At 65.5% G+C, this 27,910-nt stretch overlaps 1 protein-coding gene across 3 annotated transcripts in view; it reads left to right on the top strand.

Moving 5' to 3' along the window:
• The window catches only part of CYTH1 (cytohesin 1), a 50,606-nt gene extending 24,681 nt beyond the window's left edge, over positions 1 to 25,925 (top strand). For 2 of the 3 annotated variants that reach the window (XM_028130491.2, XM_054708910.1), the window contains exons 2-13: positions 9,825 to 9,907; positions 11,185 to 11,249; positions 13,412 to 13,478; positions 13,701 to 13,819; positions 14,395 to 14,475; positions 15,703 to 15,815; positions 16,403 to 16,551; positions 16,864 to 16,976; positions 21,434 to 21,512; positions 22,194 to 22,265; positions 22,749 to 22,903; positions 24,318 to 25,925. In XM_028130491.2, the coding sequence (XP_027986292.1) occupies positions 9,825 to 9,907; positions 11,185 to 11,249; positions 13,412 to 13,478; positions 13,701 to 13,819; positions 14,395 to 14,475; positions 15,703 to 15,815; positions 16,403 to 16,551; positions 16,864 to 16,976; positions 21,434 to 21,512; positions 22,194 to 22,265; positions 22,749 to 22,903; positions 24,318 to 24,396 (1,175 nt within the window). In that variant the 3' untranslated portion in view covers positions 24,397 to 25,925. The remainder of the gene's footprint in view (positions 1 to 9,824; positions 9,908 to 11,184; positions 11,250 to 13,411; positions 13,479 to 13,700; positions 13,820 to 14,394; positions 14,476 to 15,702; positions 15,816 to 16,402; positions 16,552 to 16,863; positions 16,977 to 21,433; positions 21,513 to 22,193; positions 22,266 to 22,748; positions 22,904 to 24,317) is intronic. The other variant, XM_008155007.3, reaches the window with a different exon arrangement.
• Positions 25,926 to 27,910: the final 1,985 nt, after the last annotated feature.

The following is a 27,910-nucleotide window of genomic DNA, read 5'->3' as shown; positions in this document are numbered from 1 at the left end:
GCAGAAGCACCTGGTGCCGCAGCCCAGCGCCACCATCTGCTGGGCAGGCTTTGAAGGGGACGGACTCTGGTCTTCTCGGCGCTCAGTGGCGCCTGCCGCCCAACGCCGTGGTGCTGGGCAGGGTCAGGCTGCCCTTCTTCCTGTGAAGAGGGAAGCAGAGGGGGCGTGGGCTCAGCCCCTCTGAGGAGGGGGCATTGTCCTGGGCCTCTGTGGCCGGGCAAGCACAGGTGGGCAGGACCGGCCCGGAGGCAGGTGGGATGGGGGAGGCGGCAGGTGCGCATGTCGAAGGAGCCAGCTTTCGGAGAGAAAAGGCAGGTACGGGGGGCGTGGGCAGGCACAGGTCTGGGCCATCAGCCTGCCAGCCTGCAGAGTGGCCAGCTGAGGCGGGGCCAGGCAGGTCCGCGATCTGGGCGGGAGGCGTGCTGACCAGGACACGGGGGTCGTGCCGGCTGCCGTGGCCCCTCGCTGTGGCTCTGGAAGGTGCGTGGAAGCGTGTGCGGTGTCGCTGATGGAGCCTGCCTGCCGCGTGCTGCTGGTGACGTCAGGGCGGGGCTGGACCCGGGTCTCCCTGGTGTCCACTCCCCACTTCCCCTCCAGGCACCTTCGCGGACGGTACCTGCTCACGGAGACTCCCCTGGAGGGGAGACTGGCCTCTGGGAGGGCTGCGGCTTGTGGGGACCCTGCCGGGGAGGCACTCAGTGGTCACAGGCTCGCGGGGCGGGAGTGGGTTACGTGACCTGGTGTGGCCCGTCGCTGGGCCCCCCGAGGGACACCCGAGTCACACAGTGAAGACGGACGATCTCGGGACCTCGTGTCTCCTGAGCGCGTGCGTGTTGGGTGTATGGACCTGGCCCCACGCCCGGGGAGGACGGGCAGGAGGGTCAGGTGCTGAGGCCCAGGCTCGCCCGGCACCCTCCTTCCTTCTTCAAGGAGATCTTGGCTCAGTGCTCTTCCTCACTCCACAGAGAACCGTGCAGGCCTGACCTCTGACCTCTGATCCAGGGCGGTCTTTGCCGGGCCAGCAACTGGTCTGCGCCCCCCCCCTCCCCCCCGGCACCTGAGCCCCTGTGCTCTCTGTAAGGGCCCAGGGCTCTTGTCTAGCCTCCAGGGGACCCCACCTGGGCTTCCCGCATCGCCGCAGCTTGGGGCCTCCTTTGGGGACAGACGGTCAGTGGCTGGTGACGTCCATATTCTCTCTGAACGGAAATGCCACCACAGAAGTTTACCTTGTTTGCGGATCCCATACGGGCGCTGGCCCCGCACCGTGGGAAATCCCCGTGTAACTCCCGGTTTTCCGTGCGGGCCTGCGCCTGGGGTCCCAAACCGGTGCATGGTGACCCTCGTCACCTCACCACCACGCTCTCAGCTGTCGTCAGGGGTCTTGTCACTGGCCATCGTCCAGGGTCGTCCCAGGGTCACACTGAACCAGACTGGGCGTGGAGACGCCAGCACACCGTGCAGGGAGGCGTGCCCTTTCGGAGGGAGGCCGGAGCGTCCGTGGGCAGTGGGGCCTGAGCCCTCAGAGCCGGGAGGGGGGACTGGGCAGCAGGCGGTCAGGCCCCGGCCTGCTGGCGCCGAGCAGAGCACGGAGGGGGCCTTGTGCCGCGGGGTGTCAGACAGCCTGCTCTCCGTGGATGTCCACCACTCGGAGGGGAGGAGGCCCTCACGCAAGGGTTAACCTCTCCGGGATGCAGCCATCGGGTCTGCTTCCAGGGAGAGGAGCCAGGCAGCCTGGGAGCAAGTGCGGCCGGTGCGCCCCTCCCCCGCAGGCGGAGGGGCCGGGGGAGGGCGGCCATAACTGCATTCATGGAAATGAGCCTGCGAGGAGCCGAGCAGCGCACACTCCGAGTGCCAGCCGGCGGCAGCCCCGCACCACACCGCCATCTCCATCTCCGCCCCGCGCCTCCCCGCCAGCCCGGCTCCCTTTGCTCGGCTTCCGCGCAGCTTTTGTTTCCTCCGCCGCCTCCACCCTGGCTGAGCTGGCACACATGCCGTGCCGCTCCCTCGCTCCCTCCACCGGGCGCCGCGGGAGCGCCCAGAAGCCCGGGGCTGCGGGGCCGCGGGGCCGGCCCACCATGGGCTCTGCAGGGGACAGCTGTGACCTGCCCCGGCTTTGACGTCGCTGCCCTGGGCTGCCAGGACCCTGGGGCCACAGGAGAGGACTCGCCAGGGGTAAGAGGTGGCTGCATGGCCGGGGCCCATGGTGTGGGGCATCGTGTGGAGCGCGGGGACCCCGCTCTCTCGACCTGCCGCCCAGGAGCCACCTGCAGCCCAGGAGCCGGGAGCTCGGTGAGCAGGGCCCCGCCCGGCTGCCGGTTCCGCATCTGCTCTGGCCTCCGAGGGTTTCCACCAGCTCCTTCCCAGAGATGTGCAGGCACTCGGGGTGGTCCTTCCAGGCCTGAGATTGAAGAACGGCTGCCACCAGGGTCTGAGGTCCGGCTCAGTGAGGTTAGGACGCGCAGGGCACGTCGAGGGGAGTCTCCTCGGCCGCTGCAGGAGTTTGTTGTGGTTGAAGGACTCGGACGTGGCCGGGGCGGAGAGCCTCTTCCTGCTGCACGTGGGGAAGGAGCAGGGGCACTGGGTTTGGTCCTGGGGTCCCTTCCGGCCGCTGTGCCGCTGAGCTCTAGGAGCGGTAAGGCGAGGGACCGACCGCCTGACCCCCGAGCCTCTGTTCTGGGCGTGGAGGCTGCGCGGTGTGAAGGTGATGGCAGCTGGCACAGGCCTGCAGGCCCTGGAGGAAGGGGGCGCACGGGGTTAGGTTTGGGGGCTGGGAATTCCGGGCTTTCCTGAGAGCCCAGGCCCCGGGGAGCCCCGGGAGGCAGAGGCGGAGCAGGTTCTGTGGAGCTGGCCCTCCCGGAGTGGAGCTGGGGAAGGCGCCGCAGAGGCCAGCGCAGCACTGCCGGGTGCGGGTGCGGGTGCGGGTGCGGGTGCGGGGGGAGGGTCTCCGCAGGCTGTTTCCTGTTGGCTTCTCTGGGAAGCAGATGCGGGCTTTGTGTTTAAACCACGCTTTCAGGGTAACATTCTGTGATGTCGTTTCCTTCACTGTCTTGACATTTGACCTCATTTCCCGTTGGTTGGCTGCTTGTGCCAGCCAAGCCCTCGGCTTCTAGCCTTCATCAGATGGAACGTGCTGCTCCCTGTTCTGCGGCAGGTGAAGGGTAAGGTGCCCGCTCCTGGGCGACAGCGACGGGGCAGGGCTGGCACAGGCCTGCGTGTGCTTGGGAAGCGGGCGGGCGGGCGGGCCCCAAGGTCATGGGGCTGACTAGTGCCAGGGACCCTGTGCAGGGTCCTCCCTCTCCCCGGGCTCTCGGCTGGGAGCGCGAGGCAGAGCTGGTGGTTAGCACTTAGGAAAGTTTCCTTGCCAACGCCGAACGTGGTGATGAGCCTTGACTGTGCTTCCTGCGAGGTGAGGGGGCTCTGCGTGGGAAGAATGGTCACTAGAAGCGTCTAAACTCGCTCTCGGCGGCCTGCACGGCAGCGCTCACTTAACTCCTCGGCCCTGCCCTGCGCTGGGGCCTGCTTTCCCGGCCTCTGGGCGGGGGTTGTGGTGAGACAGTGCCTTTACGTCCTACACAAACATCGGTGCCGGCTCTTGGGAGGGGAACTGAGGCGAGCAGAAATCAGGAAGTCAGGACGTCGCTGCTTAATTTGTGTTTATTTTTAATTACAAACTGCGCGAAACATAAAATACACCTTTTTTACGGTCCAGGTCAGCCACGTTAAATACACTTCCATTACTGTCCAATACACTTCGGTGTTGCCAAAACTTTTTTATCTTGTGAAATGGAAACTCCGTCCCCCTTAAGCAATGCCCGTCCCCTCCCCCAGCCCAGCACCATCCTCTTGCTGACTGTGGATTTGACAGCTCCGGGCCCACGTGGGAGTGCTGACTTCCCTCAGCGTCCCGGCCTCGGCCGCCGTGGTCGCAGGCCTCAGACTCCGTCCTCGTGGGGGCTGAGTGACGTGGTGGAGTTTTGAGAAAGGGTGGCTGTGCTTCTGACTTAGGAGGAAGCCAGGTGATGGTTTCCCGGAGGCGGAGACTGTCCCTGCACTAGCGCCAGGGTTGGGGCTGCGGTCACGTCCCTTTGCCATGCCCCCCCCCCCCCCCCCAGCTCTGATCTTGCCAGCCCCCAGGCCTGTCCCGAACCCCAGGCTCCCGCAGAGTCAAGCAGCCTTTTGTGTACGGACCCTGGTGCCTTTTGCCGGGAGAGGCTCTGAGGCCTGGTTGCGTTCTGTCAGGAGCTCCGACCCCATACGCGTGTCTAACGCCAGTGGGAACCCAGTTTTGAGGAAGTTTGCTGAACATTTGTATGTTTTTCAAGCCTGAGTTCTTTCTAGTCCTTTGACTTTTCACATGTTAGTCCCTGGGATTTCCCGGGAGACGAGGTGACTTGCCCACAGGGCGGGCAGTGGCCTCGGCTGGGAGGTCAGGGTGCCGAGCCGGGACCAGCACTCACCAGGCTGGACTTCTGTGTCGGCAGGCGCTTTGATCTTCCAGTCTTCGGGGCGGGGGGGGGGGGGGGGCAGGGACACTGCCTTCCCCCGGACAGTCCCCACATTTGCCCACTTGACCAGAGCTGTTTTTAAATGGCCGTTGCCCCTCCAGGCAGAGGGGAGAGCAGGGTGCTGGCGAGCAGGGTTCTGAGCTGGGTTGAGTCTTCAGTCTCATCAGATGCAGCCCTGCACAGGGCAGGTGGGCAGGCGCAGTGTGTGGGGCAGGTGGGCAGGCGCAGTGTGTGGGGCAGGTGGGCAGGGCGCAGTGTGTGGGGCAGGTGGGCAGGCGCAGTGTGTGGGCAGGTGGGCAGGGCACAGTGTGTGGGGCAGGTGGGCAGGCGCAGTGTGTGGGGCAGGTGGGCAGGCGCAGTGTGTGGGGCAGGCGGGCAGGCGCAGTGTGTGGGGCAGGCGGGCAGGCGCAGTGTGTGGGGCAGGTGGGCAGGGCGCAGTGTGTGGGGCAGGTGGGCAGGGCACAGTGTGTGGGGCAGGTGGGCAGGGCACAGTGTGTGGGGCAGGTGGGCAGGGCGCAGTGTGTGGGGCAGGTGGGCAGGGCGCAGTGTGTGGGGCAGGTGGGCAGGCACAGTGTGTGGGGCAGGCCATGCCTCCTGGGCTGGGGGAAGCTGAGCCAGGTGGTCCCTCCACTGGGGAAAGGTAAGGCTTTCTGGGCTCATGGCCTCACTGCTCACAGCGTGTGTCCCCCCTGCGCTGGGTTCAGTCTGGACCCTCCTCCATGGAAGGCAGGCCTCTGAGATGGGTGACAGGACGTTTGATGGTCGTGGCGGAAAAAAGAAGGCCACTGTGTCTTCAAGCCGGCAGAGGCCCTCGTGTGGCCGCCGACCTCAGTGGTGTCGCGGACTCTCGCTCAGGCCCCTGGGATGGAGGACAGACAGAGCGGCCCGTGCTCTGCTGAGAAGACCCACGTTTGCATTTGCACGTGAACTTCCTGCGGGTCACTGGGCACCTGCTGTGGCACTGAGCAGGGAGAGTGGGCAGGAGCCTGGATTGGCAGCATGTGCTGCACTGTTCACGGGCCACTGGCTGCAGGAGGCCTGTCCCTTTAAGACAGCTCCTTTGTATGCACGGCGTGGGGCACATTTCAGCTCTGGGTTTCTGCCACCGTAAAATCTGCAGAGCAGCGTTTCAATCAAGAAGCAAATAGGAGCTTCCTGTGTGGCTTTTCTATTCACAGCGGAACACATGGCCCTTGTTGTGGGCTCTTCAGTCGTCCTCATTAAACGGAACCCTGCGAGGGGCCGGCACCAGGCTGGGCCCCGGGCGAGCGCAGGGCACCTTGTAAATGAACCTCGTGCCTGGTCCCGAGGCCGGGCCTGGCCCTGCTCCACGTCCTCTGCGCGGCGGCTGCCCCGCGTTGCCGTTCTTTTCAGGAGAAGAGGGCTCGGCGGCCTTCCTGCCCCGACGCGTGGCTGAGCACGGGCGGTCGGGGGAGGGGTGTGTTGCTCTGCCATCTGGCCCGTCAGCCCGGCCTCTGCAGTTTAACCCTCGTGGCCACGCAGGAAGCCACGGCGTGGGCAGATGCACTTCTCGGGTCCGAGTCGGTGTGGTTACCGAGTCCCAGCTCAGGCCTCCTGTCCCGCTGTGGCTCCAGGCTCACTCCCCGCCCTGCAGCCAGAGCCGGGAGATGGTGCGGCGCTGCCCGTGGGGCCTCCCCGTGGGCCGGTGAGGGAAGAGTTGATGTTGCACCGATACGTTTGCGCAGAGGAAGCACATGGGTAAAATGGTGGATTTTTTTCCATCGCACAGTTCCGTTAGGAAAATGAGATCTTTTTAAAAAGCCTTTAGAACCCAAAGGCGGCCGCCCTGGGGGAAGGGCTGAGTGTGGAGGGAAGGTTCACGGGGTGAGGTGGGGGGCACGCGCCTGCGCCAGGGAAGTGACGCCCTGTCTTGTCACCTCCGACGGCACTGCGGGAGCCTTTCTGTCCGACCGCCCCACGCTGCGCCGCTGCCCAGGACGGCCTTCACGGTTCGCTTTCTGTTAACGGGCACGCTCCCCCGTGTGCCTTCTAGCCAGTCTCCGGAGCTCTCACACCCTCTCCCGGGAGCGCCGCTGGTGCTGATCCGGCCGGGGCTGCCAGGCTTCCTCTCTCTCCTTTTTAACAAAATAGGTTTTTGTTGGTTTTCAGAGAGGAAGGGAGAGGGATGGAGAGAGAGAGCTAGAAACACCAGTGATGAGAGAGACTCATGGATCGGCTGCCTCCTGCACGCCCCCCACTAGGGATGGAGCCCACAACCCGGGCCTGTGCCCTGAGGGGAGTTGAACCAGCGACCTCTTGGTTCCTGGGTCGACGCCCAACCCTTGAGCTCCGCCGGCCGGGCCGACTTAATATCCTCACCTCACTGACCTGTCCACGTCGGAGACCACCTCCTGACGTCCTCCACCTCCTGACGTCCTCCACCTCCTGACGTCCTCCACCTCCTGACGTCCTCCACCCCCTCCCGCTCTTCCTCCCGCTCCTGTGCGCACTTCAGTTTATCATCGTGTCTGCCTCCTTTGTCTCCCCTCCGAAGCCATACCCACGGCTACAGCCTGGACTTCCTGTCTGAGCTGGCACCCACCCAGAGGACGCCACGGGGCCTCCCTGCCCTCGCGCTGTGCCCGCCCCGGCTCCCACCTCTGCCTGCTCCTCCTCCCCTTTGACGTGCTCCTGGGCAGTGGCCTCCCTTGTGTTCTGTAACCCCCAGCCTCCATGTCGTGTCCACAGGGGGACACGGAAGTTACCTTGTGCACAGCTCACGACAAGGACCCGGCACTGCCCCCCGGGAGCCACGCTCTCCGCCGGGCCCCCTCTCTCGGGAACTGTCCCCTCCCTGCCTCCCGCCGCCAGTTCCCGTGCCCATGGCATGCCCAGTGCCGAGGGCGTTCCTCCCGGCTGCCTGCAGTTCCGGATTTTCCTGTTTCCCAGGCAGGAGGTGCTCTGCGGCTCGCGGGCCTCGGTGGTAATGTTGGGGAGACGCCGTGGGAACTGACTCGTTTACATCAGGCGGCCTGTGGTAGCCCGGGTTTCGGCACGACGCCGGGTTTCGATCCCCCGAGCCGTGCCTTTTCGTTCCGTTGGGAGACCGCGTGGTGCCTCTCCTGTCAGGTCCCCTCGGAGCTCCCCGTCACCTTGTCCCCATCATCCCGGCCGATGGCGCCCGGCGCCCAGGGGCTGCCTGTGCTGACTCCCCACCCGTGAGCCTGTGTCCTCCTCGGGGGCTGGGGACCCCCATGCTGTGGACACAGCCTCTTCGTGGGGTTCGCGGGCTCGCCTTTCTGAGTCCTCATGTGTCTGAAACGCGTCTGCTTTGCCCTCCTGCTTGCTGAGGATTGATTCGGGGGTCAGTGGTTTTGGCGAGAACCTCGGAAGCCGCCCCCGCCAGGTGGGCCTTCTCTCCTCCTCAGGGAGGCTCCGCGGACCCGTTCCCACGCTTGCTGCTCGCGCACAGTGGGTCCAGCGCTCTTGGTTTTGCCTGGGACTAAATACCGGGGCACAGAAAGCCACCGCGGCGTGCCAGCTGGGACGATGAGACGGGGCGTCTCGGGGGCACAGCAGCCTGGACACCCCCGTCCCCCACGGCAGCTCTGCCCTGCAGCCTTGCACAGGGACTTGCGATCTCTGCGGGGCGGAGCTCACGGGGACCTGATTGCACGTCGGTGGCTTCAGAACTGAAGCCCGATCCCTCGTGACCATCTTATGTTTCCGTGGCTGTTTGTTGTCTAGAACCCCCGGAAACTGGTTTCTTAAAGGGAACCCTGGTCTCCGTGGACCAGAACCCCTCAAGGCCTGGCACGCGCTCGGGGGCGTGGCGTTTCTCCCATGGCTTTTGGCTGATGGAGCTGATTTGTTATCAGCCCCACATCCTCCCGAGGCAGCATGGGGACGCTCACCCCGAGGTCTCCAGGACACGTGCGGGCGCAGCGGGGCTGGCCTGGGACCCTGCACTGGGGAAGCCACAGTCAGCTCCGTGGGCGAGCGCCACTGCTGACCCTCAGTAAAGCGACAGAAAGTGCGGATGGCGCCGGAGCCTGCGGCCTCGCTGGGAGGGAGGGCGCGGGGTCATGGTGTCTCGCTGTGGGGCTTGGTGTCATGACGCTTTTCTAGAGGCGAGGGAAGCGGGAGAGGGAAGCCCGGCGGTTCCGACGCAGCGATGAGCCCGCAGCAGGTGCGCGATGTTTATGGGACGCGGGGGTGGGCGGGGGGCGAGCAACGGCCCTGTGGGTGGGTGGGTTCCTCTCGGCCGGCCACAGTGGTGTGACCCTGCCTGCCCTCACAGCCCCATCCGCCGTGGTCCCTTCTCGGGGCCCCTGTGAGAGCAAGACGGTAGGTTTCCCTTAGAAGGCAGGTCCGTGGGTGGCCCTGGTCAGACATTCAAGCGAGGACCTGCGGTTTCATGTAAGACTGGGGTGTGTCTCACAGCACAGCTCACACCGGGCTCGTCACATTCCACGCGCTCAGCGCCACGCGTGGCCCTCGGCCGCCACACCATGCATTAGCTGACCCACGCAGGCGCCTGCTTGGGGGACAGAGGTGACTGGCGCTGTTCGCGCGTGGCCGTCCTCCCCACAGCAGCCCGGGAGGGCAAGGGCGGCCCCGTGGCCAGTGATGAAGCGGGCGCACCACGGGCCGACGTGTGCGGTGACCTAGTGGGTGGGGGTGAGCCGGGCTGCTGGCGCCCTGCTCCCTTCCCAGACCACACGCTCCGCAGCGCAGGGCGCCTGCTCCCCTGGACGCGGGAGGGCTGGGCGGGGAGCTGCGGGGGCAGCGGCTGTGCTCAGGGTAAGCGCGTGTCAAACAGCAAGCCAGCTGGGGCGGGTCAGAGCGGAAAGAGCCCCAAACCCCGTCCCTGGGCGCAGCACTGGCCTCAGTTGGGGGTGTCCTTCGAGGGTTGTTCTCTGTGCGTGCGCAGCCTCTCTGCCCCTGAGGCACCCAGCCTGCGGCTTTGCCATCCCCCCACCTGAGTGTGTCACGGGTCATTCCTGGGCAGCTGGACTTGGGGGGGGCGGGCCGAGGGAGATTGGTTAACCAGGGCCTGAAGCACCGTTGTGGGGGGGCAGGGGCTGGCTCTGCTCCCCTCCCTTCCCGCTAGCCTCACCTCAATCTACCCCCTCCCCTCCCCCTCCCCCTCCCTATCCCCCTCCCCCTCTCCTCCCCCTCCCCCTCCCCTCACCCTCACCCTCACCCCCAACTGCCCTGAGGCAGCCTCTCCCCGGCCCTCCCTTCGGGCAGGGTCCCCCTCGCCTCTCCGTGCCCAGCCTCTTCCTGTGAATCGGCGGGAGCTTGGTCCTCCGAGGCCTGGGCTGCGGCTTTCTCACGCGCCTCCTCCCCCCGCAGTGCCCAGCGACCTGACTGCCGAGGAGCGGCAGGAGCTGGAGAACATCCGGCGCCGGAAGCAGGAGCTGCTGGCCGACATCCAGGTAGGCGCGGCCGCGGGGGGCGGGGGGGGGGGGGGCGTTGCCCGCAGTGTCCCCCACTCACAGTGCCGGGCAGAGTGTGGGTGTGGGGAGTCATTGAGTGGCAGGAGGGACGGGGGCTCAGGCTCCGCGGCTGCCGGTGAGGCGGTGCCAGGGCGCAGTGGACCGCGTCCGGCCTGGCGCTGCCGCCTCCTGGGCGAGTGGCGTCGAGCATTTCGGTGCCTTGAACTCAGTTTCTTCGTCTGTAAGACCAGCGGGAAGACACCTGCGGACAGGTGGCCGGGGCGCTGAGCTCCTGGTTGTGCAGGGCCCGGCGCAGCTGCTGGTCCCCGAGTCCGCAGGCAGCCCCCGGCCCTGCGGTCGCTCAGCCCCCCGTTGAGTCAGCCCCCCAGTAGGTGAGCCCTACGGTCAGTCAGCCCCCCGGTCGGTCAGCCCCGCGGTCGGTCAGCCCCGCGGCCGGTCAGCCCCGCGGCAAGTCAGCCCCGCAGTCGCTCAGCCCCCTGTTGAGTCAGCCCCCCAGTAGGTGAGCCCTATGGTCAGTCAGCCCCCCGGTCGCTCAGCCCCGCGGTCGGTCAGCCCCGCGGCCGGTCAGCCCCGCGGCCGGTCAGCCCCGCGGTCGGTCAGCCCTACAGTCAGTCAGCCCCACGGTTGGTCAGCCCCGCGGTCGGTCAGCCCTACAGTCAGCCCTACAGTCGGTCAGCCCCCCGGTCAGTCAGCCCCCCGTCAGTCCACCCCCCGGTCAGTCCGCCCCCCGGTCAGTCCGCCCCCCGGTCAGCCCCAGGTCGCGAGCAGTGCTGCTCTAGGTCCCTGGGCAGAGCCACCCCTTGGCTGTCGGGCAGCCACGCGCAGGTGGCAGCGCTGGGCGGCGGGAGGGGTGCAGAGCCCAGACTCCTGCTCGGTGCTGGTCAGTGTCGTGGCCGCTGCCCTCTCTCTGATGCCCGTTTCCCCGCTGACGCTGGGAGAGCCTTGCCCCGCGGTGACCCTCCGGCTGGGCCGCTCACCTGCGCGAGGAGCGGGAAGCAGAGCCGGGGCGGGGGGCCGGTGGGGGGGGCTGCCTTCCCTTGGCTGCGTGGTGGCCGGGTTGACCCCGGAGGCCCGGCCTCGGTCCTGTGGAGAGGCGGCCGCTGCGTGCTCGGTCTGCGGGCAGCGGGGGAGGGGGGCAGCGTCTCCGGCGGGCCGTGTTGGGGCTGGCTGACTGCATGTGGCTTTAGTTGGCTCTTCGCTGGACTGAGCGCGGGGGACTCGGCGGAGGACGCGGTGACGGGCTGTGTGTTTTGCAGAGGCTGAAGGATGAGATAGCGGAAGTGGCCAATGAAATTGAAAACCTGGGCTCCACAGAGGAGAGGTGAGTGTGCCCCGTGGCTTCCCGCACACACACCGGCCATTGCCGCGCAGGTCCCACGAGCGCGTGCAGTGCGGGCCGCCTTGCTGTCCTCCCGTGGGACCCCAGGAGGCGAGGGCGCGGGCGGTCGGCAGGGCTGACTGGAGAACTGGCAGTCCTGACCCTTCGTCCGTCGCTCTTGCCGGAGCTGCCCGCTCTGGCGCTGGGTGAGGAGCTGCGTGCCCGTGCGGGCCCATGGCGAGCTGACCTGACCGCGAGGACGAGGAGTCCCGGCACAGGGCGAGCGCGGCTGCGCTTTCTTCCCGCCGCGGGAGCGTTGGGAATGAGCGTAGTTTGAAGGGGGCGCCCGGGCCGCGGTAACGGCTGGATGCGTCCTGGGCTGTCTCACCCACGCAGGGCTGTTTTCAAGCCTGACTCCCCCGGCTTCCGTCTGCGGGGCTTGGAGCGCGTGGGGCAGTGCCAGTGGGTCGGGGAGGCTGCCCGTCCAGGGGCCAGCTCGCCACTCAGCCTCTGGGTGTCCGTTCTAGCTCGCGCCTCCTTTGCATTTTTAAAAGCTGTAGCTTAAAAGAAATGGATATATTGGAGCTCACCAAATGTAAAGTTTCTGTTCTTAAAAAAGATACTGTACAGACAAGGAACACATATTTGCAATACCTGTGTTTGAGGATTTGCATCCAGAATATATACCAGTACATAAAGAATGCATACAACTTGAAAAAAAAAGACAGTCCAAATAAAAAGTGGCAAAAAACTTGAAAAGACACTTTCTCCAAGAAGCTGTGTGCAGTAGACACAGGGAAACGCTCGCCACCATTGGTCAGAAGAGACGCACCCGCACCTGCTGCGGGCTGCCCCCCGCACCCAGTGGCCGAGCGAGAGAGCCTGGCAGCTCCTGTCGGGCGGCGGGTGAGGAGAAGGGGCAGCCAGGGAGCCAGCACTGTGGCCGTCTCTCAGGTTACACGCAAACCCACGCTGTGCCCCGCAGAGCCACATGCAGGTGGTTTACTCGGGAAAGGAAGCCTTGTGCAGGGAGGGTCAGAGCACCCTTGTCTGAAACTGGAGGCCCAGTGCACCGATTCCTGCACGGGTGGGGCCCAGCCAGCCCGGCTCGGGTCGGGGCGGATAGGGGCGGGCCTGGCGGGAGGAGGAGATGGCGGGAGGTTGGCCAGCCGGCCCACCTCAATCGGGGTTCAATCATGGCCGGGCTGGCTGGGGGGAGGGGCCGAGGGAAGTTGGCTGGCCAGCCACACTCCTGATTGGTGTGGGGGGAGCCAATTGGGCACAGAGCTGGCTGGGGGGAGGGGCCACAGGCCGATCAGAGTGGTGGGGGCTGATCGGGGGTGGGGGAGGGCTGTGGGTGGTGGGCAGGTTGGCTCTACCCCCATATGGGATGGGGGGGCCGATCGGGGGCCAGCGGCCTGGGGGAGGGGCATGGGTGGTTGGCCAGCTGGCCCTGCCCCTGATCGGAGTGTGTGGGGGGGGGCGGTTGATTGGGGGTGGAGCTGATGGGGGAGGGGCTGCGGGCCTATAGGGTTGGTCGGGGCCTATCGGGGACAGGCCGGCTGCGGGGAGGGGCCACAGGCAGTTGGCCAGCTGGCCCTGCCCCTGATTGGGGTGGAGGGGCCAATCTGGGGTGGGCTGGGTGGGAGAGGGGCTGCAGGAGGTTGGTCGGCCGGCCCCACCCCCTGATCTGGCCTTTGCTGGCCGCAGTGGGCATCATAGCGACCAGTCGTTGTGGTCGTTACGGTGTTCCGGTTGCTGGCTTTTTACATATATAGGTAGCCCACACGGAAATAGTTCAGTGTCTGCCGGCAGGAGAAGGGACGAACAGCTGGGGGTGACTTCTGCTTCTTGGGGGACAAACGTGTGAAGACTGGCTGGTGGGGAAGTTGCACAATTTGGCAAGCTGCTGGCCGTCTCGGGACACTAGCCTGGGTGTAGTGTGTGGTGGGGGAAGAAGAGGTAATGAGTTCAGACACCATGTGAAACAGCCCCGAGTGGAAGGAGCGCGAGCAGGCCCGGTCGGGCGAGGCCTCCTGGGTATGCGGCACACCGCGCTCCCGCAGAGCCCTCAGCCCGCATCACTGTGAGCGCCTGGGAGGCACGTTGGTCTTTCAGACCCTCCGGGTGCGGGCACTGACGTGGCTGCTGGGGTTGTTTTATAGGAAGAACATGCAGAGGAACAAGCAGGTGGCCATGGGCAGGAAAAAATTTAACATGGACCCTAAAAAGGTAAGAGAGAAGGACGGGCCGGAGCCCCAGGCTCTCAGGGTACTGGTTCCGCTCACCCGCCGTGGTGGGCTCAGCCCACGTGGCGGCCCGGCGCTGTCAGCAGCAGTGCTTATCATACACTCCCCTGCGTCCAGGGCACCACACCCCTCGTCCCGTGCCCTCCTGCTTCCTTTCTAGATGTTTCTGGGGTGAGCATCACCACATCTTTATTGCGTTTTTCAGGGGATCCAGTTCTTGATAGAGAATGACCTGCTGAAGAACACCTGTGAGGACATCGCCCAGTTCTTGTATAAAGGCGAGGGGCTCAACAAAACAGCCATCGGGGACTACCTGGGGGAGAGGTGAGGCCTGGGGCACGTGAAGGAGCGCCGGAGGCGGAGTTCCATGCAAAGCCTCAGAATGCTGCTACTCTTTTTACATGTTGTTTTATTATTGATTTTAGAGAGAGGGGAAGGGAGAGGGAGAGAGAGAAACATCGATGAGAGAGACATCCATCAGCTGCCTCCTGCACACCCCGCACTGGGGATGGAGCCCGCAACCTGGGCCTGTGCCCTGACCTAGAATCGAACCGGTGACCTCTTGGTTCATGGGTCGACTCTCAACCACTGAGCCACACTGGCCGGCTGAGAATGCTGGGCTCTTGATGACAGTTTGCCCTGAGGCAGCATCATCCTCACGGGCTGAGGGGCATGGCCCTGGGCAGCAGCTGGTGTGCCGCGGTGTGAGGGCGCCTCGTCCGCTCTGCAGTACGCAGAGGAGACGGTGCCCCCTCCCTGGGCCCATAGGAGGAAGAGCTCGGGGACGAGGAAACGGCCCGGCTGGGATTGGGGATGGGATGCCCTTGGACTCCAGGGTCTGACGCCTGCCTTCCCCACCCCCATCCTCCCCCAACCCCGTGTCTTGTTTTTCTTGATAGAGACGAGTTCAACATCCAGGTTCTCCACGCGTTCGTGGGCTTACACGAGTTCACCGACCTGAACCTGGTCCAGGCGCTGCGGTGAGTGCAGGCGAGCGACGCCTGAGCGGGGCCAGGTCCCAGCTCCTGCCTCCCAGGGGGCACTGCCTCCCAGGGGGCTCTGTGGGGGTGGCACTGCCTCCCAGGGGGCACTGTGGGGGTGGCACTGCCTCCCAGGGGGCACTGTGGGGGTGGCACTGCCTCCCAGGGGGCTCTGTGGGGGTGGCACTGCCTCCCAGGGGGCTCTGTGGGGGTGGCACTGCCTCCCAGGGGGCTCTGTGGGGGGGCACTGCCTCCCAGGGGCTCTGTGGGGGGGCACTGCCTCCCAGGGGGCTCTGTGGGGGTGGCACTGCCTCCCAGGGGCTCTGTGGGGGTGGCACTGCCTCCCAGGGGGCTCTGTGGGGGTGGCACTGCCTCCCAGGGGGCTCTGTGGGGGTGGCACTGCCTCCCAGGGGGCTCTGTGGGGGTGGCACTGCCTCCCAGGGGGCTCTGTGGGGGTGGCACTGCCTCCCAGGGGGCTCTGTGGGGGTGGCACTGCCTCCCAGGGGGCTCTGTGGGGGTGGCACTGCCTCCCAGGGGGCTCTGTGGGGCAATGGCAGCGCTGGGGTTGTGGGGACCCGGAAGTGCCCTAAGAGAAGCCCTCTGCGGCAGTGACTGGGACGATGGGGGTGAAAGTGAGGGAACCACGTGTGTTCTGAGGGCAAACTTTGCAAAACCTTGCCTCAGGTTCTTCAGTTAATATACTTTCTGGAGATGGACGTGTATTTAGAATTTGAAGTCTTTTCTCTAATTTTTAGTTTAGAAAACACTTTAATTTAGACCAGGAGTAGGAAGTAGGTACCTGTGCACTTCATTTTAGAAAAAGTGAGCTTTAGTTCTCACTAAACCTGCTCGTTTGTGCTGAGAAATGACCGGGGTGTCCTCCCGGCCGCGGGGGCAGAGTGCCCGCCTCCTGTGCCTCACTGAGCGGACAGGGCAGCGTGGCCACGGGCCTCGGGCTCAGGGGCCACCGGGAGGGGAGACTCTGGCCTGCACCCCCCGTGCTCCGCCAGCCGGCTCACCAAGATGGCGGTGCCGCGTGTCAGTCCTGGTGATTCTCAGGCGGCCAGGCCTCTCCTCACGGGGAACGATGCCACTGCTCCCGGCGGCCTCGCCTGTGCCGGGACGGGACGTGCGCGGGCGCGTTGGCGTCCGAGCGGAGTTACCGCAGGAGCCCGGCCCGGGAGGAGGGGCACGGTGCCCCGCCGCGTGACCGCGTGTCCCCTGCAGGCAGTTCCTGTGGAGCTTCCGGCTGCCGGGAGAGGCGCAGAAGATCGACCGGATGATGGAGGCGTTCGCCCAGCGCTACTGCCAGTGCAACCCCGGCGTGTTCCAGTCCACGGGTAGGCCCTCGCCGCCTCCTCCCGGCCTGTGGGCGTTTGCAGGAGAGGGCGGGCGCATGCTGAGTGCGCCGATGAGGCGGTGTTGACAGCAGGAAAAAGCAGGAACCCCCAGAAACCCAGAATCGGGAGGAGGCGTGTAAATGTGGTCTCTCTAACTTATGTCACTTAAAAGTCATGTTTATGAAAGTTTTTATTGATATGAGATCGGGACTCAAACTATGTACCTGTTTTAATCCCAGTTTAGTCACAGCGTGGCTCAGTGCGGACACTGGCGATGTGTTCCCGCCGGAGGGCCACGTAGACGGGAGTAAATAAAATAGGTTCCCGCCGGGTGGGGGATGATGGGTAACGGGTTTTCTCTCGCGTTGCATGGTTTTCCCGATGCTCTGCAGGGTGCCGTCTGTTAAGGTCTGAGAAAGGGGGCCCCTTTGAGTCCTGGATACTGTCTGTCGCCTGGCCCTCCTGGAGCGGCCCCGCCACCCAGTGCCAGCGTGCCAGGCGCCGACGTGTCCCGGCCAGCGGCCTTGACGCCCCCGCGCGCCCTGCTCCTCCGCGGGCACTCTGAGCGCCTCTCCGCTTCTCTCTAGACACGTGCTATGTCCTCTCATTCGCCATCATCATGCTGAACACCAGCCTGCACAACCCCAACGTCAAAGACAAGCCCACAGTGGAGAGGTTCATCGCCATGAACCGTGGCATCAACGACGGCGGGGACCTGCCCGAGGAGCTGCTGCGGGTGAGTGCGCGCCGGGGCGTGTGCTCGCACCGAGTGGTGCGCGTTCCCTGAGGAGCCGGTGGGAGGCCCGGCCCGGGCCAGGACGAGAGGTTTGTGGACGGGAAGCTGGCGGGGAAGCCGCTGCTCTCTCGCCTCCCTGGGCTGGCCCGCGGCGGCGTCTTACTTAGTCTCCGGAGCCGCCTGAGGCAGGAGCCGTCCCCTCTGTGCTTAGTGCCCAGAGCGGTGTGGCCGCCGGCGCAGGTGCTGTGCGGGGTGAGGCAGAGGGGGCGGGCGTGTTCCAGAACCAGAGGCAGGCAGTGTCGTCTCTCCCAGAACCTCTACGAGAGCATCAAAAACGAGCCCTTCAAAATCCCGGAGGACGACGGCAACGACCTCACGCACACCTTCTTCAACCCGGACCGCGAGGGCTGGCTCCTGAAGCTCGGTGAGTGACGCCGCCGCTCAGCCCCGGACTCAGAGCCCGTGAGGGCACGCGCACATGCGTGCACGAGCGTGGGAACACGGGTGGCCACGGAGGCGCTGTGGAGGGCCTTCGGGGTGCATTCATTCTGTTACCACGGACCCACCTGCAGAAAGGAAATGGAAGCCAGGCAGTGCCCCAGGGGACCCAGAGTGTGGGGTGGGACTGCCCGCTCCTTGAAACAGCCGCGTGCGTTTGCACCCCACGCGCTGGTCCTTCCTCTTCCCCGCCCCCTCTCGCTCACTGGCAGTGGCCAGCTGCGTCCATCTCTACTTCCCATCACACACGTGCACCCCGCACCCCCAGCATCATCATGCTCTGCATCTGGCTCCACGGGCGTGTGCATGGCGAACCTCGGCCCGGCTGCGTGCACCCCGCAGCACCCCCGACCCAGGCACGCTAATGCCCTCCATTCGGAAAACAAGTCACTCCTCCCGGTGGCGCCGGGAGCTCGACGGCGGGGATGTGGCCGGGAAGGGACCGAGTCACCGGGAGGGGGGGCGGGGGCTTCCAGGCGTGTCCCGCGTGATGGTTTCATCAGTCGTTCAGATCCCAGAGGGGCCTGGACGTGGCGATGGCAGGGTGTGGCCGCTGAGAGTGCTTTGTTCTGCCTCGGCCTTGGCCAGCCCGGGCCCACGCCGTCAGGGCGTCGGTAGCGGGTCCTGCTGCCCATTGCAGCTGCCACCGGGAGGCGGGAAGGTGAAGTCGCTGCTCAGCTGCTGCTGACGCACCTGGGCGTACTGGCGAGGGGGACGGGGCAAGGCCTCCACCTCCCCCGAAAGCACCGCCCAGGCCCGTGTTCGTGCCCAGTGACTCGGCCGTGCGCTCGTAAAGCTGCGGGGAGGCCTGGGCTCCCGACGTAGCCAGCGCTCCGTCCACTCTGGCCAGTGGGTCCTTGAGGTTCAGAGGCAGCCAGGCTGCTCTGCGCCCTCAGCGCCACGCGGCTCGGTGTAGAGGGAGCCTGCTGGACAGTGAGCAGGCGCCCAGGTCTGCGTGTACGTCCCTCCAGCGAGAGGTGTGTGAACGCTGACGCGTTGCAGTGAGGCTGAGGTTAGACCAGCAGAGGATCGCCTCGGTGCTCGCACCAGGACACGCAGATGCACGAGGCTCCGTGTTTTTAAAAAGGTGTAAGGGTGGTCTCGAGTGTCAGGTCACTGCATTCCTTCCCCAGAGCCCCACCGTCCTCGGGTCTTCACGGGTGTTCCCCAAGGGCGGGTCCAGCCGCCGGGCGTGGTGTGTGTGTGTCTGTATCACACAGAACCTGTACTCTCGTGTACACACGCACACGTGCATTCATGGGTTTGTGCGTGTGCGTTCTCACACACTCTAAAAAGTGCCACCAGCTGAAGGAAGGCCACTTCCCCGTCTCCTCACTCTGCTGGGGTGCTGGACCAGGTCTGCGGCTGCTTCGTGAGAGCTGATTGGGGGCACGTGGGGGGCCAGGTTTCGGTGATGCCTGCGGCCCGCCTTTCCCGTGGGGTGTGGCCAGGCAGCAGCACGGCAGGTGGTTATGTTTGCCCCGCCCCGCACCCCTCCCCCAGCAGTCCTGAATGACTAATGCAGTGCACTGAGACTAAGGAGGTGGATTTAATTTCTTTGTTTTAATTTTCTTTTCTCCCTCATTTGTATGTTTCCATGATTTTGGCTCTCCTTTTCCTTGCCCCCAACTCCAGGAGGTATGTAACCCCTCGCCCTGCTCGCTCGCTCGCTCTGCCCAGCGCTGTGACTGCTCAGCCTGCTGGTGGTGTCACTTTGGTCTGTTTTTAATTGCTGGTGGTAGTGTTAATGCCGCTTCTAACTTCTCGTACAGTCCCTGGGGAACTGGGCAGGTCCGGGTCCCGTGGAGGAGTGGCGCCCGGTGGCCAGGCAGGGAGGCGCCAGGTGCAGTAGCTGCCCTGCGGGCGGCAGTGCGAGCAGCAAGGGGACCCCGACTCCTCCTCGGCCACGGCGGCTGTGCCGGTGGGACCCTCGCCCTGTGCTGAGAAGTCTCCTCTACAGGGAGAGGGGCGTTCTGACGTCCCAGCGCCGGGGCTCCGTCCACCGTGGCCAGGAGGCACCTGGGGAGGGGACGCATTTCCTAAACGCAGGGCGACGCCACGTGGGCTGAACGGAAACAGAACCCGAAACGCCCGACACCCTTGGCTTCACGTCCCAGGTGCTGGGGAGGGCATTCCGCCCGCGGCTCTGGTTTTTATATTTTTATTACTAAGTTATTTTTATAAATATATACGTATTGATTTCAGAGAGAGGAAGGGAGAGGGAGAGAGAGAAACATCAACGATGAGAGAGAATCACTGATGAGCTGCCTCCTGCACGCCCCCCCCCCCCCCCCCCGCCACTGGGATCCAGCCCACAACCCGGGCCTGTGTGCTGACTGGGAAGCGAACTGGCGACCTCTTGGTTCATAGGTCGACACTCAGCCACTGAGCCACACCAGCCGGGCTCGGCTCTTTCTGTTTTGTCTGTCTCCCTCCTCTTTCAATGAGGCGTCACTAAACCCCGCAGGCCGGCCTTAGTTAGCTGTCGGGGTCCCCTTTGCACTCGCTGGTTTGGGGAACGTGGTTCCCCAAGTGAGGGGCTCCTCAACGTCCCAGAGCCGCCCGGAGAAAGAGCCGCCGGACGGCGACGTATGGAGCGTTGGGGCTGGCAGGTGCCGATGCCGGCACAGCCGCCTCTGCCTCCCTCGGGTGGGACCTGAGCCGTGTGGCCCTGTGAGTTCCACGGGGACTGTCCTCGGTGCGCACTGACCTGTCTGCTTGTCCACGTCTGCGCCTTCCCACAGTGTCCCCCCGGGACGCAGTGGCGCTGCCTGGCGGAGTCTGCCGCCGCAGGTGCTCAGGGACGGCCGGCGTTCCCGTCGGGGAGGGCTCCCAGCTTTGCTTTGCTGCTAGACTCCCCCCTCCCTCTGGCATCGGCCTCCCATGGCCTCCTGAGCCCTAGTCCCCGGGTCCCGTGCGGGGAGTGCATGGTCATCAGCGAGGGGCCAGGTGTCCTGGGTGCTGAGTTCTGGGGGGATGGAGGCCCAAGAGGTGGAAGAGCTGAGTTCTTGGACCCCAAAATGGGGAGGGGCCCTTTTTCTATCCAACTAGCTCCAGTTCTGAGTAAATCCCACGTCTTCCTTTCCTCATGCCTTCGATCTGCCCAGCCCTCCCATTGCCACGTGCATGTCACATCTCCATCCATGGCCCCCACCCTCGCCTCGGGCCCAGAGGCACGCGCTCACGTACCTGACCGCTGTGGGGAGAGGGCAGCCTGCCCGGCCCAGCACAGGCGGTGGCCCACCCCGCCCTGGCCGAGGCTGTGCCATTCAGCCTTGATGCCAGTGGTCAGCCCTTCCCTCCCGGGGCTCAGGCCCACGCAGAGCCCGCCCTGCACAGGGACCTACGCTGCAGGCTCTCTCGCGACACTCGCTCACCCCCGCAGGCACCCCCGGGTGGTGGGAAACGCTCCCCCAAGCCGCCGTCTCTGCAAGGAGGGAGGAGAGCGAGCCGGGGCGCGCTGGCTGCGCACATGCCCTCGCCTCCTGTGCGGATTGGGGAGGGGATGCTCTGCTCCCCCAGGTGACGTGCGGCGGGCAGAGCCTGGCCCGGCAGGACGCGCTTAGAGCCGCGTGTCTCGCACTGAGGCCTCTGGGTCACTGTAGGCTCGCGCAGAGCTTTCCCTCGACTTGGCGTAAGTGGAGGGAAAGGATGGGTCATGGTCGTGACCGAGGCCGGAGGGCTTGTCCACGCAGCCAGGCCATCTCCCTCCCGGGCCACCTTCCCGGACGTCAGGCCACTTGCGTGTTTCTCGCTGAGGACAAAGGAGCCCCCTCTCGGCTGCACTCGGTGCTCAGGAGGCCGTCTGCTTGTTTGCTGCACGTCTCCCCTGAGCACAGCCCTGCTGCCAAGAGCCCCCCGAGACAGGACTCTGGGGCGTCCCCGGTGAGGACACTGGTCCGGAGGCTGGAGCTGGTGTGGGGTTCACGGCCTCAGGAGGGTGCGGTCCCCCGTCCAGGAGAGCTGGTTCCACGGCGACGGGATGGAGTGTCCTCCCCGTTCCCTCCCCTCCGGAGGCAGCAGCTCCATGCGGGGCTGCATCGCGGACGAGGCTGGCCTCTCCCTCGTGGTGTTTGAGAGAAGCTCCCAGCCCCAGTCAGACCTGCGCTGCGTGCCCTCACGTCCCGGCCTCCCCCACCCCGCGCTCATCCTCATCGCTGTCCCCGCCTCGTCTCGGCGCCGCCTGGCTTGCTTGCTGTGCTTGTACCACACACTGCACTCTGCGAACGGTGCTTCTGTCTGCTGTGTCTTGTCACCGCTGTAAGCTTGCCATGGTCCCCGTGTCCCCGGGCCCTGCCCTTGCTCCTCCTCGCCTGGAGGGGCTGTGTGCTGCGGGCCGCCCTGCCCGGCGCCTCCCGTCCCACACGCATCTCTTCTTGTTCTCAGGTGGCCGGGTCAAGACCTGGAAACGCCGCTGGTTCATTCTGACCGACAACTGCCTGTACTACTTTGAGTACACGACGGTGAGCTGCCGCGGGCGTCTGGGCTGGGGCCGGGCTGTCAGCTGTCTGTCCGGCTGTGTGTCACCTGTCTGGCTGTGTGTGTCACCTATCTGTCTGGCTGTGTGTCACCTATCTGTCCGGCTGTGTGGAGCTGTCTGTCCGGCTGTGTGGAGCTGTCTGGCTGGCTGTGTGGAGGTACCTGTGGGATCACCAGCTCCTCTGAGCTTGGAAGCCCAGCAGGAGAGCCAGAGAGGGGGCCACAGGGCTGCTTTGTCCCGGGCAGGAGTTGAGGTGCCCTTGTGGGTCCTGGGAGAGTTGACGAGTGGGCGCTCTGTTTGAGGAGAGGCGATAACGAGCGGGTAATGCCCTGTGGCACAGCTCTAGCCCCGGCCGGCTCTGGGGCTCCTCGGACTAGACGAGGGCCTTTGGGGGAGGCTGACTCCAGAACTGAGGCCTGCCCGGTGAGCAGGGCAGGCAGCGCCGCCTCTTCCTGCCAGGGCCAGCCCGGACCCCTGGGCTTGCTCTTTGCCGAGGCCTCTGGTGCTGGGGACTCACGTGGTGCTGAGACGGCACCCACGGGGTTTCTGACCCTGTCCTTGTGTGAGCATCGATGTGGGCCCAGCTGAGGTGGGAGAAGGCCCATGGGGAGGGGGGCATGGAGCCGGGTGTCGCCCACTGAGCCTAAGCTCCCAACCCCCGCAGGACAAGGAGCCCCGGGGGATCATCCCGCTGGAGAACCTGAGCATCCGGGAGGTGGAGGACTCCAAAAAGCCCGTGAGTGCTTTCGATGAGACGGGGGCGGGGCGGCGGGCGTGGGTGTGCGGCTCTTCACCAAGGAAGCGCAGGGGCTACGTGACAGACGCAGGCGGGAGAGGACCGGCGTGCCTTGGGTTTAGTGTTCAAGCCAAAGCCGAGGCCCTAGGCCGCCTGTGAGTGAGTGGCGCTCAGCGGGCGGAAGGACAGACCATCCATGGTGGGCGTCCCGCCCGGGGCGGCGGCCCTCGGCCGGATGCCTGGCGGGAGCGGCGGGCCTCGCGCGTCGTGGCCTTGCTGCTGGCTCCGCCTTCGTCCCGGCGCCGTAGAGCTGCTGGTCTGGGGTCTGCCCAGGGGCCTGGTTAGACGCAGCCTCAGTCTCAGCGTCCACACGGCCCCTCGCTCCCCCAGGGGCACACGCGGCCTGTTGGGGTCCGCGTGGAGGCTCGGGGCGAGGTCGTTCCCGCGTGCCCAGCATCGCTTAGACCACCACTCTGGTTCCAGAACTGCTTCGAGCTGTACATCCCGGACAGCAAGGACCAGGTCATCAAGGCCTGCAAGACGGAGGCGGACGGGCGCGTGGTGGAGGGCAACCACACCGTGTACCGCATCTCCGCCCCGACGCCCGAGGAGAAGGAGGAGTGGGTCAAACGCATCAGGTAGGCGCGCCGCGCCCGCCCGCTTCCCCGTGCGCGTGCTCCTGGCGGTGAAGCCCGGGGGGCGATGGGGCCGCAGGTCACTTTCCTGTGACCTGGGTCCTACCTGGGGGGGCTGGGGGCCAGGCTCCTGTGCAGGTGCAGACAGCGCGGGCCGGCTCGCTCACGTCCCTGCTGCGCAGGAGGTGCTCACGGGGCGGGCTTGCCCCCTTCTGCCTGCGAAGCCTGTGAGGGCGCTGCCCTGCGCGTGCGGGTGCTGCTGCTCCCCGGGCACGGCCTCCTGCGCGGCCTCGCTCTCCCCTCCGGCGCCCCGTCCGTCAGCTGTGCCCCAGTTGCTCCCCGAGCGTCTCCCTGTGGCGGCCTCTGACTCCCTGGAGACCAGGAGGCCACACTGACTCGAGGCCGGGGGATGGGCGATGTCCCGCGAGGCCCGCCTGTCCTGAGGGTCTGGCGCTCCGTAGTCTTTGCTCTTTTTGCGGCATTTCCACTAAAGCCAGTGCCATGCGGGCCAGTCAGGCTGTGAGCAGACGACACCCCTCTAACCTCGGAGGTCCCCCGGGACACGCTGTGGGCGCTGCCCGTTCTGCCGTCCCCAAGGAGCCCTGGGGACATTGCTCACGACAGCGTCGCTGGTGAACGCCCCATCCTCGCAGGAGCTGGCACGTACCGGTCAGGGCAGAGCCGGCGGGCCCGGGCTGGGGGCTGCCCTGGAGCAGTTGGCGCCTGGCCGCCGCTCCCCTGGAAATAAGTGCAGACCCACGCCTTTCCGAGCTCGGCCTGGAGGACGGGAGGACGGCTCGGCGGGCGCTCGCGCTGCCCCTCCGGTGCTGGGCCCAGTGCCGGGCCCTGGTTATGGAGCGGGTAGTGCAGGCACTCAGAAGTGACCCAGGCCCGGCCGGCGTGGCTCAGTGGTTGAGCATTGACCTATGAACCAGGAGGTCATGGTTCCTTTCCTGGTCAGGGCACAAGCCCGGGTCACGGGCTCGATCCCCAGTGCGGGGCGTGCAGGAGGCAGCTGATGGATGATTCCCTCGTCATTGATGTCTCTCTCCCTTCCTCTCTGACATCAATGCAAACATTTAAATAGACGCGGGCAGACTGGCCGCCCTCCGAGAGCACCAGGTGCCGCTGGGCTGGCTGGGTCGCGGGCATCACTGCCCTGATGGATGCCAGCTGCCGTCATGGGACTGAAGCACACGCCTGTCTCCCCGAGTTAGACCACAGCTGAGAGAATGCGTCCCATCCGTCCCTATGAGCACCCCCTGGCTCGTCGCCTGCACCACGTGTCTCCCCTTAGCCGTCGTGCGGACACGACGGGCGGGCGGCACGGGCTGGGCCGCTGCGGGCCTTGGCAGGCAGGGCGCAGGCACAGGGGTCCTCGCCCTTCCTCAGCCTCTCCACCCCCTTTCCGTTCCAGGGCGGCCATCAGCAGGGACCCCTTCTACGAGATGCTGGCCACGCGGAAGAAGAAAGTGTCCTCCACCAAGAGACACTGAGCGCGGGGACGGCGCCGCCCTGCTCCTGCTTCAGCTTCGCCGTTTGTTTCGAGTGGGAGCCGCAGGGCGGGCCGCTGGGCGGGCCGGGGCTTCTCTCCGGGAAGAAGGGAGCTCCGGCAGAGCCCGCGCAGTCTCCGCTCAGCCGCCGCGGCCGAGCCCCGGGACAGTGCCGCTCGGGTTCCCGGGAGGAAGCCTCCAGCCGCTCAGGACCCGTGCCTCGCAGTGTCACGTCGAGAACGCGCAGGGAGGAGAAGCCACGTCCCATAAAGATACAGTTTCGGTTTTGTTTTTAAAGAGGAAGACGAAGCAGAGCTGTACGCGTGCATCCTGCCCGTCGGCGGGGAGGCTTCTCCCCGGGCAGCTGCCAAGGGCATGGGCCTGGGCCGGCGGCAGAGGAGCAGCAGGGACGTGACCCTGGCACACCGTCTGGGCCGCCGTGTCCCGGGCACCGGGAGTGCTGAGCGGGGAGCACCTGCCAGATCCTCCTGCTGCTCGGCTCTCGGCATCCACGCCCGCGGGGCTTTAGAATAGAAAGCGCGTTTCTGCGCTCAGCACCTCATAACCAAACTGTGCGGCGGCCCGCGGAGCCCGGGTGACGGGAGTCCCGTGTGGCTCTGCTTTCCCCGGCCAGGCTCCTCGAGAGGGCGGCCTCCCCTCCCGGCTGCACCTTCCTGCGCACCCCTCCCTGGACACGGGCCCTGGTCAGCCCGCGGGGCAGGGAGCAGGGCGGCAGCGGCCGTGCTGTGGCTTCGCTGTCCCTTCTGACGGGGCGGGCCCCCCTCCGGCCTGTGGGGTGAAGGACCGGAGCGGCCTGGCCCTGCCTTCTCTCAGGGACCGGCTCCTGTCGCCCGCAGCCAGACCGGAGGGCGCTTGCATCTCTGGAAATAGCTTTCGGAAAAGGGCAGGTGGGAGTGGGAGGGGCTCTGGGGCCCTCAGTGATGGGCAACCTTCTGAGCTCGGTGTGTCAAACTTCGCCAAAAAACTGAGCATAACTCGGGTGGTGTGTCACTTTGAGGAAAAAACTAACTCCAAGACTCTAGTCGCAAGTGTTTCATCCTCAGGAGCAGCAAATGTTTCATCCTCGGCATGCGGCCGCGTGTCCTCAGAAATGGCCTCGCGGGTCAGTGCTGACACGCGTGTCACAGGTTCGCCATCACTGGGATAGGTCCTCCCTGGAGTGGCTTCAGGCGCTTTTACGCCGGAGCCCGTGAAGGCGACAGGTCGGCTGGAACCTGATCTTCAGGCCGAGCGGAGTCCGGGCCGCCTCAGGCGGGCCGCAGCCCTCCCCCTGCCGGGGCGTCAGTATTAGTCTATTTATCAGAGGTGTAAATTATCATGTATAGTTTTCTCCTTTCAGATTATTTTGTATTTGTTTAAAAAAAGTTTGTGAAAATATAAAATATAAAGAAAGCTGTTGACAGGGTTTTTAAAGAATTATAATTATTATCCCAGTTGTTTTGTTTGGTTGGGCTTTTTCTTTGTAAACTAGCGCCAAGGAAGTGCAGCAAATAAACTCCAGTCTGCCCGCGCGTGGCCATCTGGGTCTGTCTGTCCCCTCGCCCCGTCCGCTCCCCCGCCTCCCACTGAGCCCCCGCGCTTCTCACAGACCCGACTCCCCTTGGGAGCCCCTCTCCCCCTCCCCTGGGCCGCTCTGCCCCTCGGTAAGATCTGGGGAGTCCCCCCACCACCACCCCCGCTGTGTCCCTGTCAGCACCTGCCTGTCGCCGCACGGGCCCTCTGGTTGGAAAGGAACGTTCTCCATCGCCCGGCTTGCCGTTTCCCATCCCCACACCGAGTTTCCTTTCACAGCCGTGTCTCCCGGCTCAGCAACGCCCACGAGTGTCTCCAAAACCGCCAGGACGGGCGGCGCCTGGCCCTGCACACGGGCTTGGAGGCCCAGAGAGCTCGGTGAGCGGGGACGAGCCCGGTCCCAGGCCGTCGGGACGCTCTGCGGGGCTTCTGGCGCCATCCGGGCCACCCGGCTCTCGGGCCTTGTCGAGGGCCCTGGCCTGTTCCACGGGCAGAGGGAGGATGGGAGCCACGTGACCCACTCCCGGGTAGTGAGAGTGTCTGGATCCAGGTCCGTCCTCTGTGGGCCCTGGGCCCTGCGTGCCAGGGCTGGGCCCCGGGGGGAGCGTGGGGCTCTCCGCAAAGCCCCGGCCTGTGGAGGCAGCGGCCGCACCCTGGCTGCCACAGCGGTCACTGCACAAGCACACGTATGTCACCCACAGCAGTCACTGCACAAGCACACGTATGTCGCCCACAGCGGTCACTGCACAAGCACACGTGTGTCGCCCGGCCACATGGCTCAGGTTGAGGTCAATCTATGAGCCAGGAGGTCACGGTTCGATGCCCGGTCAGGGCACGTGCCCGGTTTGCAGGCTTGATCCCCAGTGGGCGTGTAGGAGGCAGCCGATCCGGGATTCTCTCATGGCTGAGGTTTCTATCTCCCTTCCTCTCTGAAATCAATAAAAATCTATTTAAAAACGCATCCATCGTGGCGTCGGTGGTTCACAGGACGACATTCTGGTGTAACGGGGCCACTCACGCTAATGGTTTATGAGACGAAGCTCTCACCCCCGGACTCGGCTAACTCGCTGTCCCGAGTGAGCGCCGTCCGCGTGGTCGCGGGCGCAGGGTCTGAAGGGCCGCCCTCGGCCGCACGTCCGTGATGGGCAGCTCAGCCCGCCGGCCCGGCACCTGTGAGCGCCTGCAGGGCTCCCAGCGTAACTTCTGACCTCGGAGGTGGGGACCCTGACACGCACACGGGCCTGTCAGTTGGCTCTCACTCGGAGACGTTGCACCCTGGGTGGGGGCCGCTCCGGCCGAGGGAGGGCTGCTCCCCTGTGCCCACCCCGGGGCATCTGGGCACCTGTTCAGAGCTGGCGTGTCAATCACGCTGACAGGTTCCACGGGCGGTCCGGCGCCTGCTTTGCTGATGAACGCCCATCTGACAGACAGCGCCCTCTGCGCGGAGTCGGGGGAGCTGTCAGCATCCCGCTGGGTGTGGGGGGGCTTCCCAGCCCCGCAGTTCTGGTGGCTCTTGTCAGAAGCCAAAAGAACTTTCCAGGGCTCGTGGCGTGGCTCCTGATGGGGTCGCATTGGGCGAGCTGAGCTCCCGCGGCCCCGCGGGTAGAGGTGGGACGACGCTCTGTTATTACATCGCACGTCCCTTTCCAGGCTCATCCGCCGACGAGGCAGTTAAACACCGGCCGGTGAGGTTCCGTCTCCCTCCTGCTGGCCGGCCAGGTTTCCTTATCGACGACGGGGAGCAGAGCGCTGGGTCTCAGTTCCCAGAAGGCCATCCATTGGGCTCAAACACATTCTTATAAAAACGCTTTTTAGGTAAAGTAAGTAAATGAAGAGGAGGAAGCTTCCTTTTCAGATGTTCGATAAAATGGTCACAGCCCCGGGACAGCCCCGGGGAGGGTTTCTGAAGCCGCAGGAAGACACCGTGAGCGAGCAGGAGAGGCGTCAGCCGGTGAGACGGTTCTGTGGTATTTGGCGACGAACA

Source organism: Eptesicus fuscus, chromosome 20 (assembly GCF_027574615.1).
Source record: "Eptesicus fuscus isolate TK198812 chromosome 20, DD_ASM_mEF_20220401, whole genome shotgun sequence".
Taxonomy (NCBI): Eukaryota; Metazoa; Chordata; class Mammalia; order Chiroptera; family Vespertilionidae; genus Eptesicus; species Eptesicus fuscus.
The sequence above is the reverse complement of the archived record's forward strand: the minus strand, read 5'-3'. Positions and strand labels throughout refer to the sequence as shown.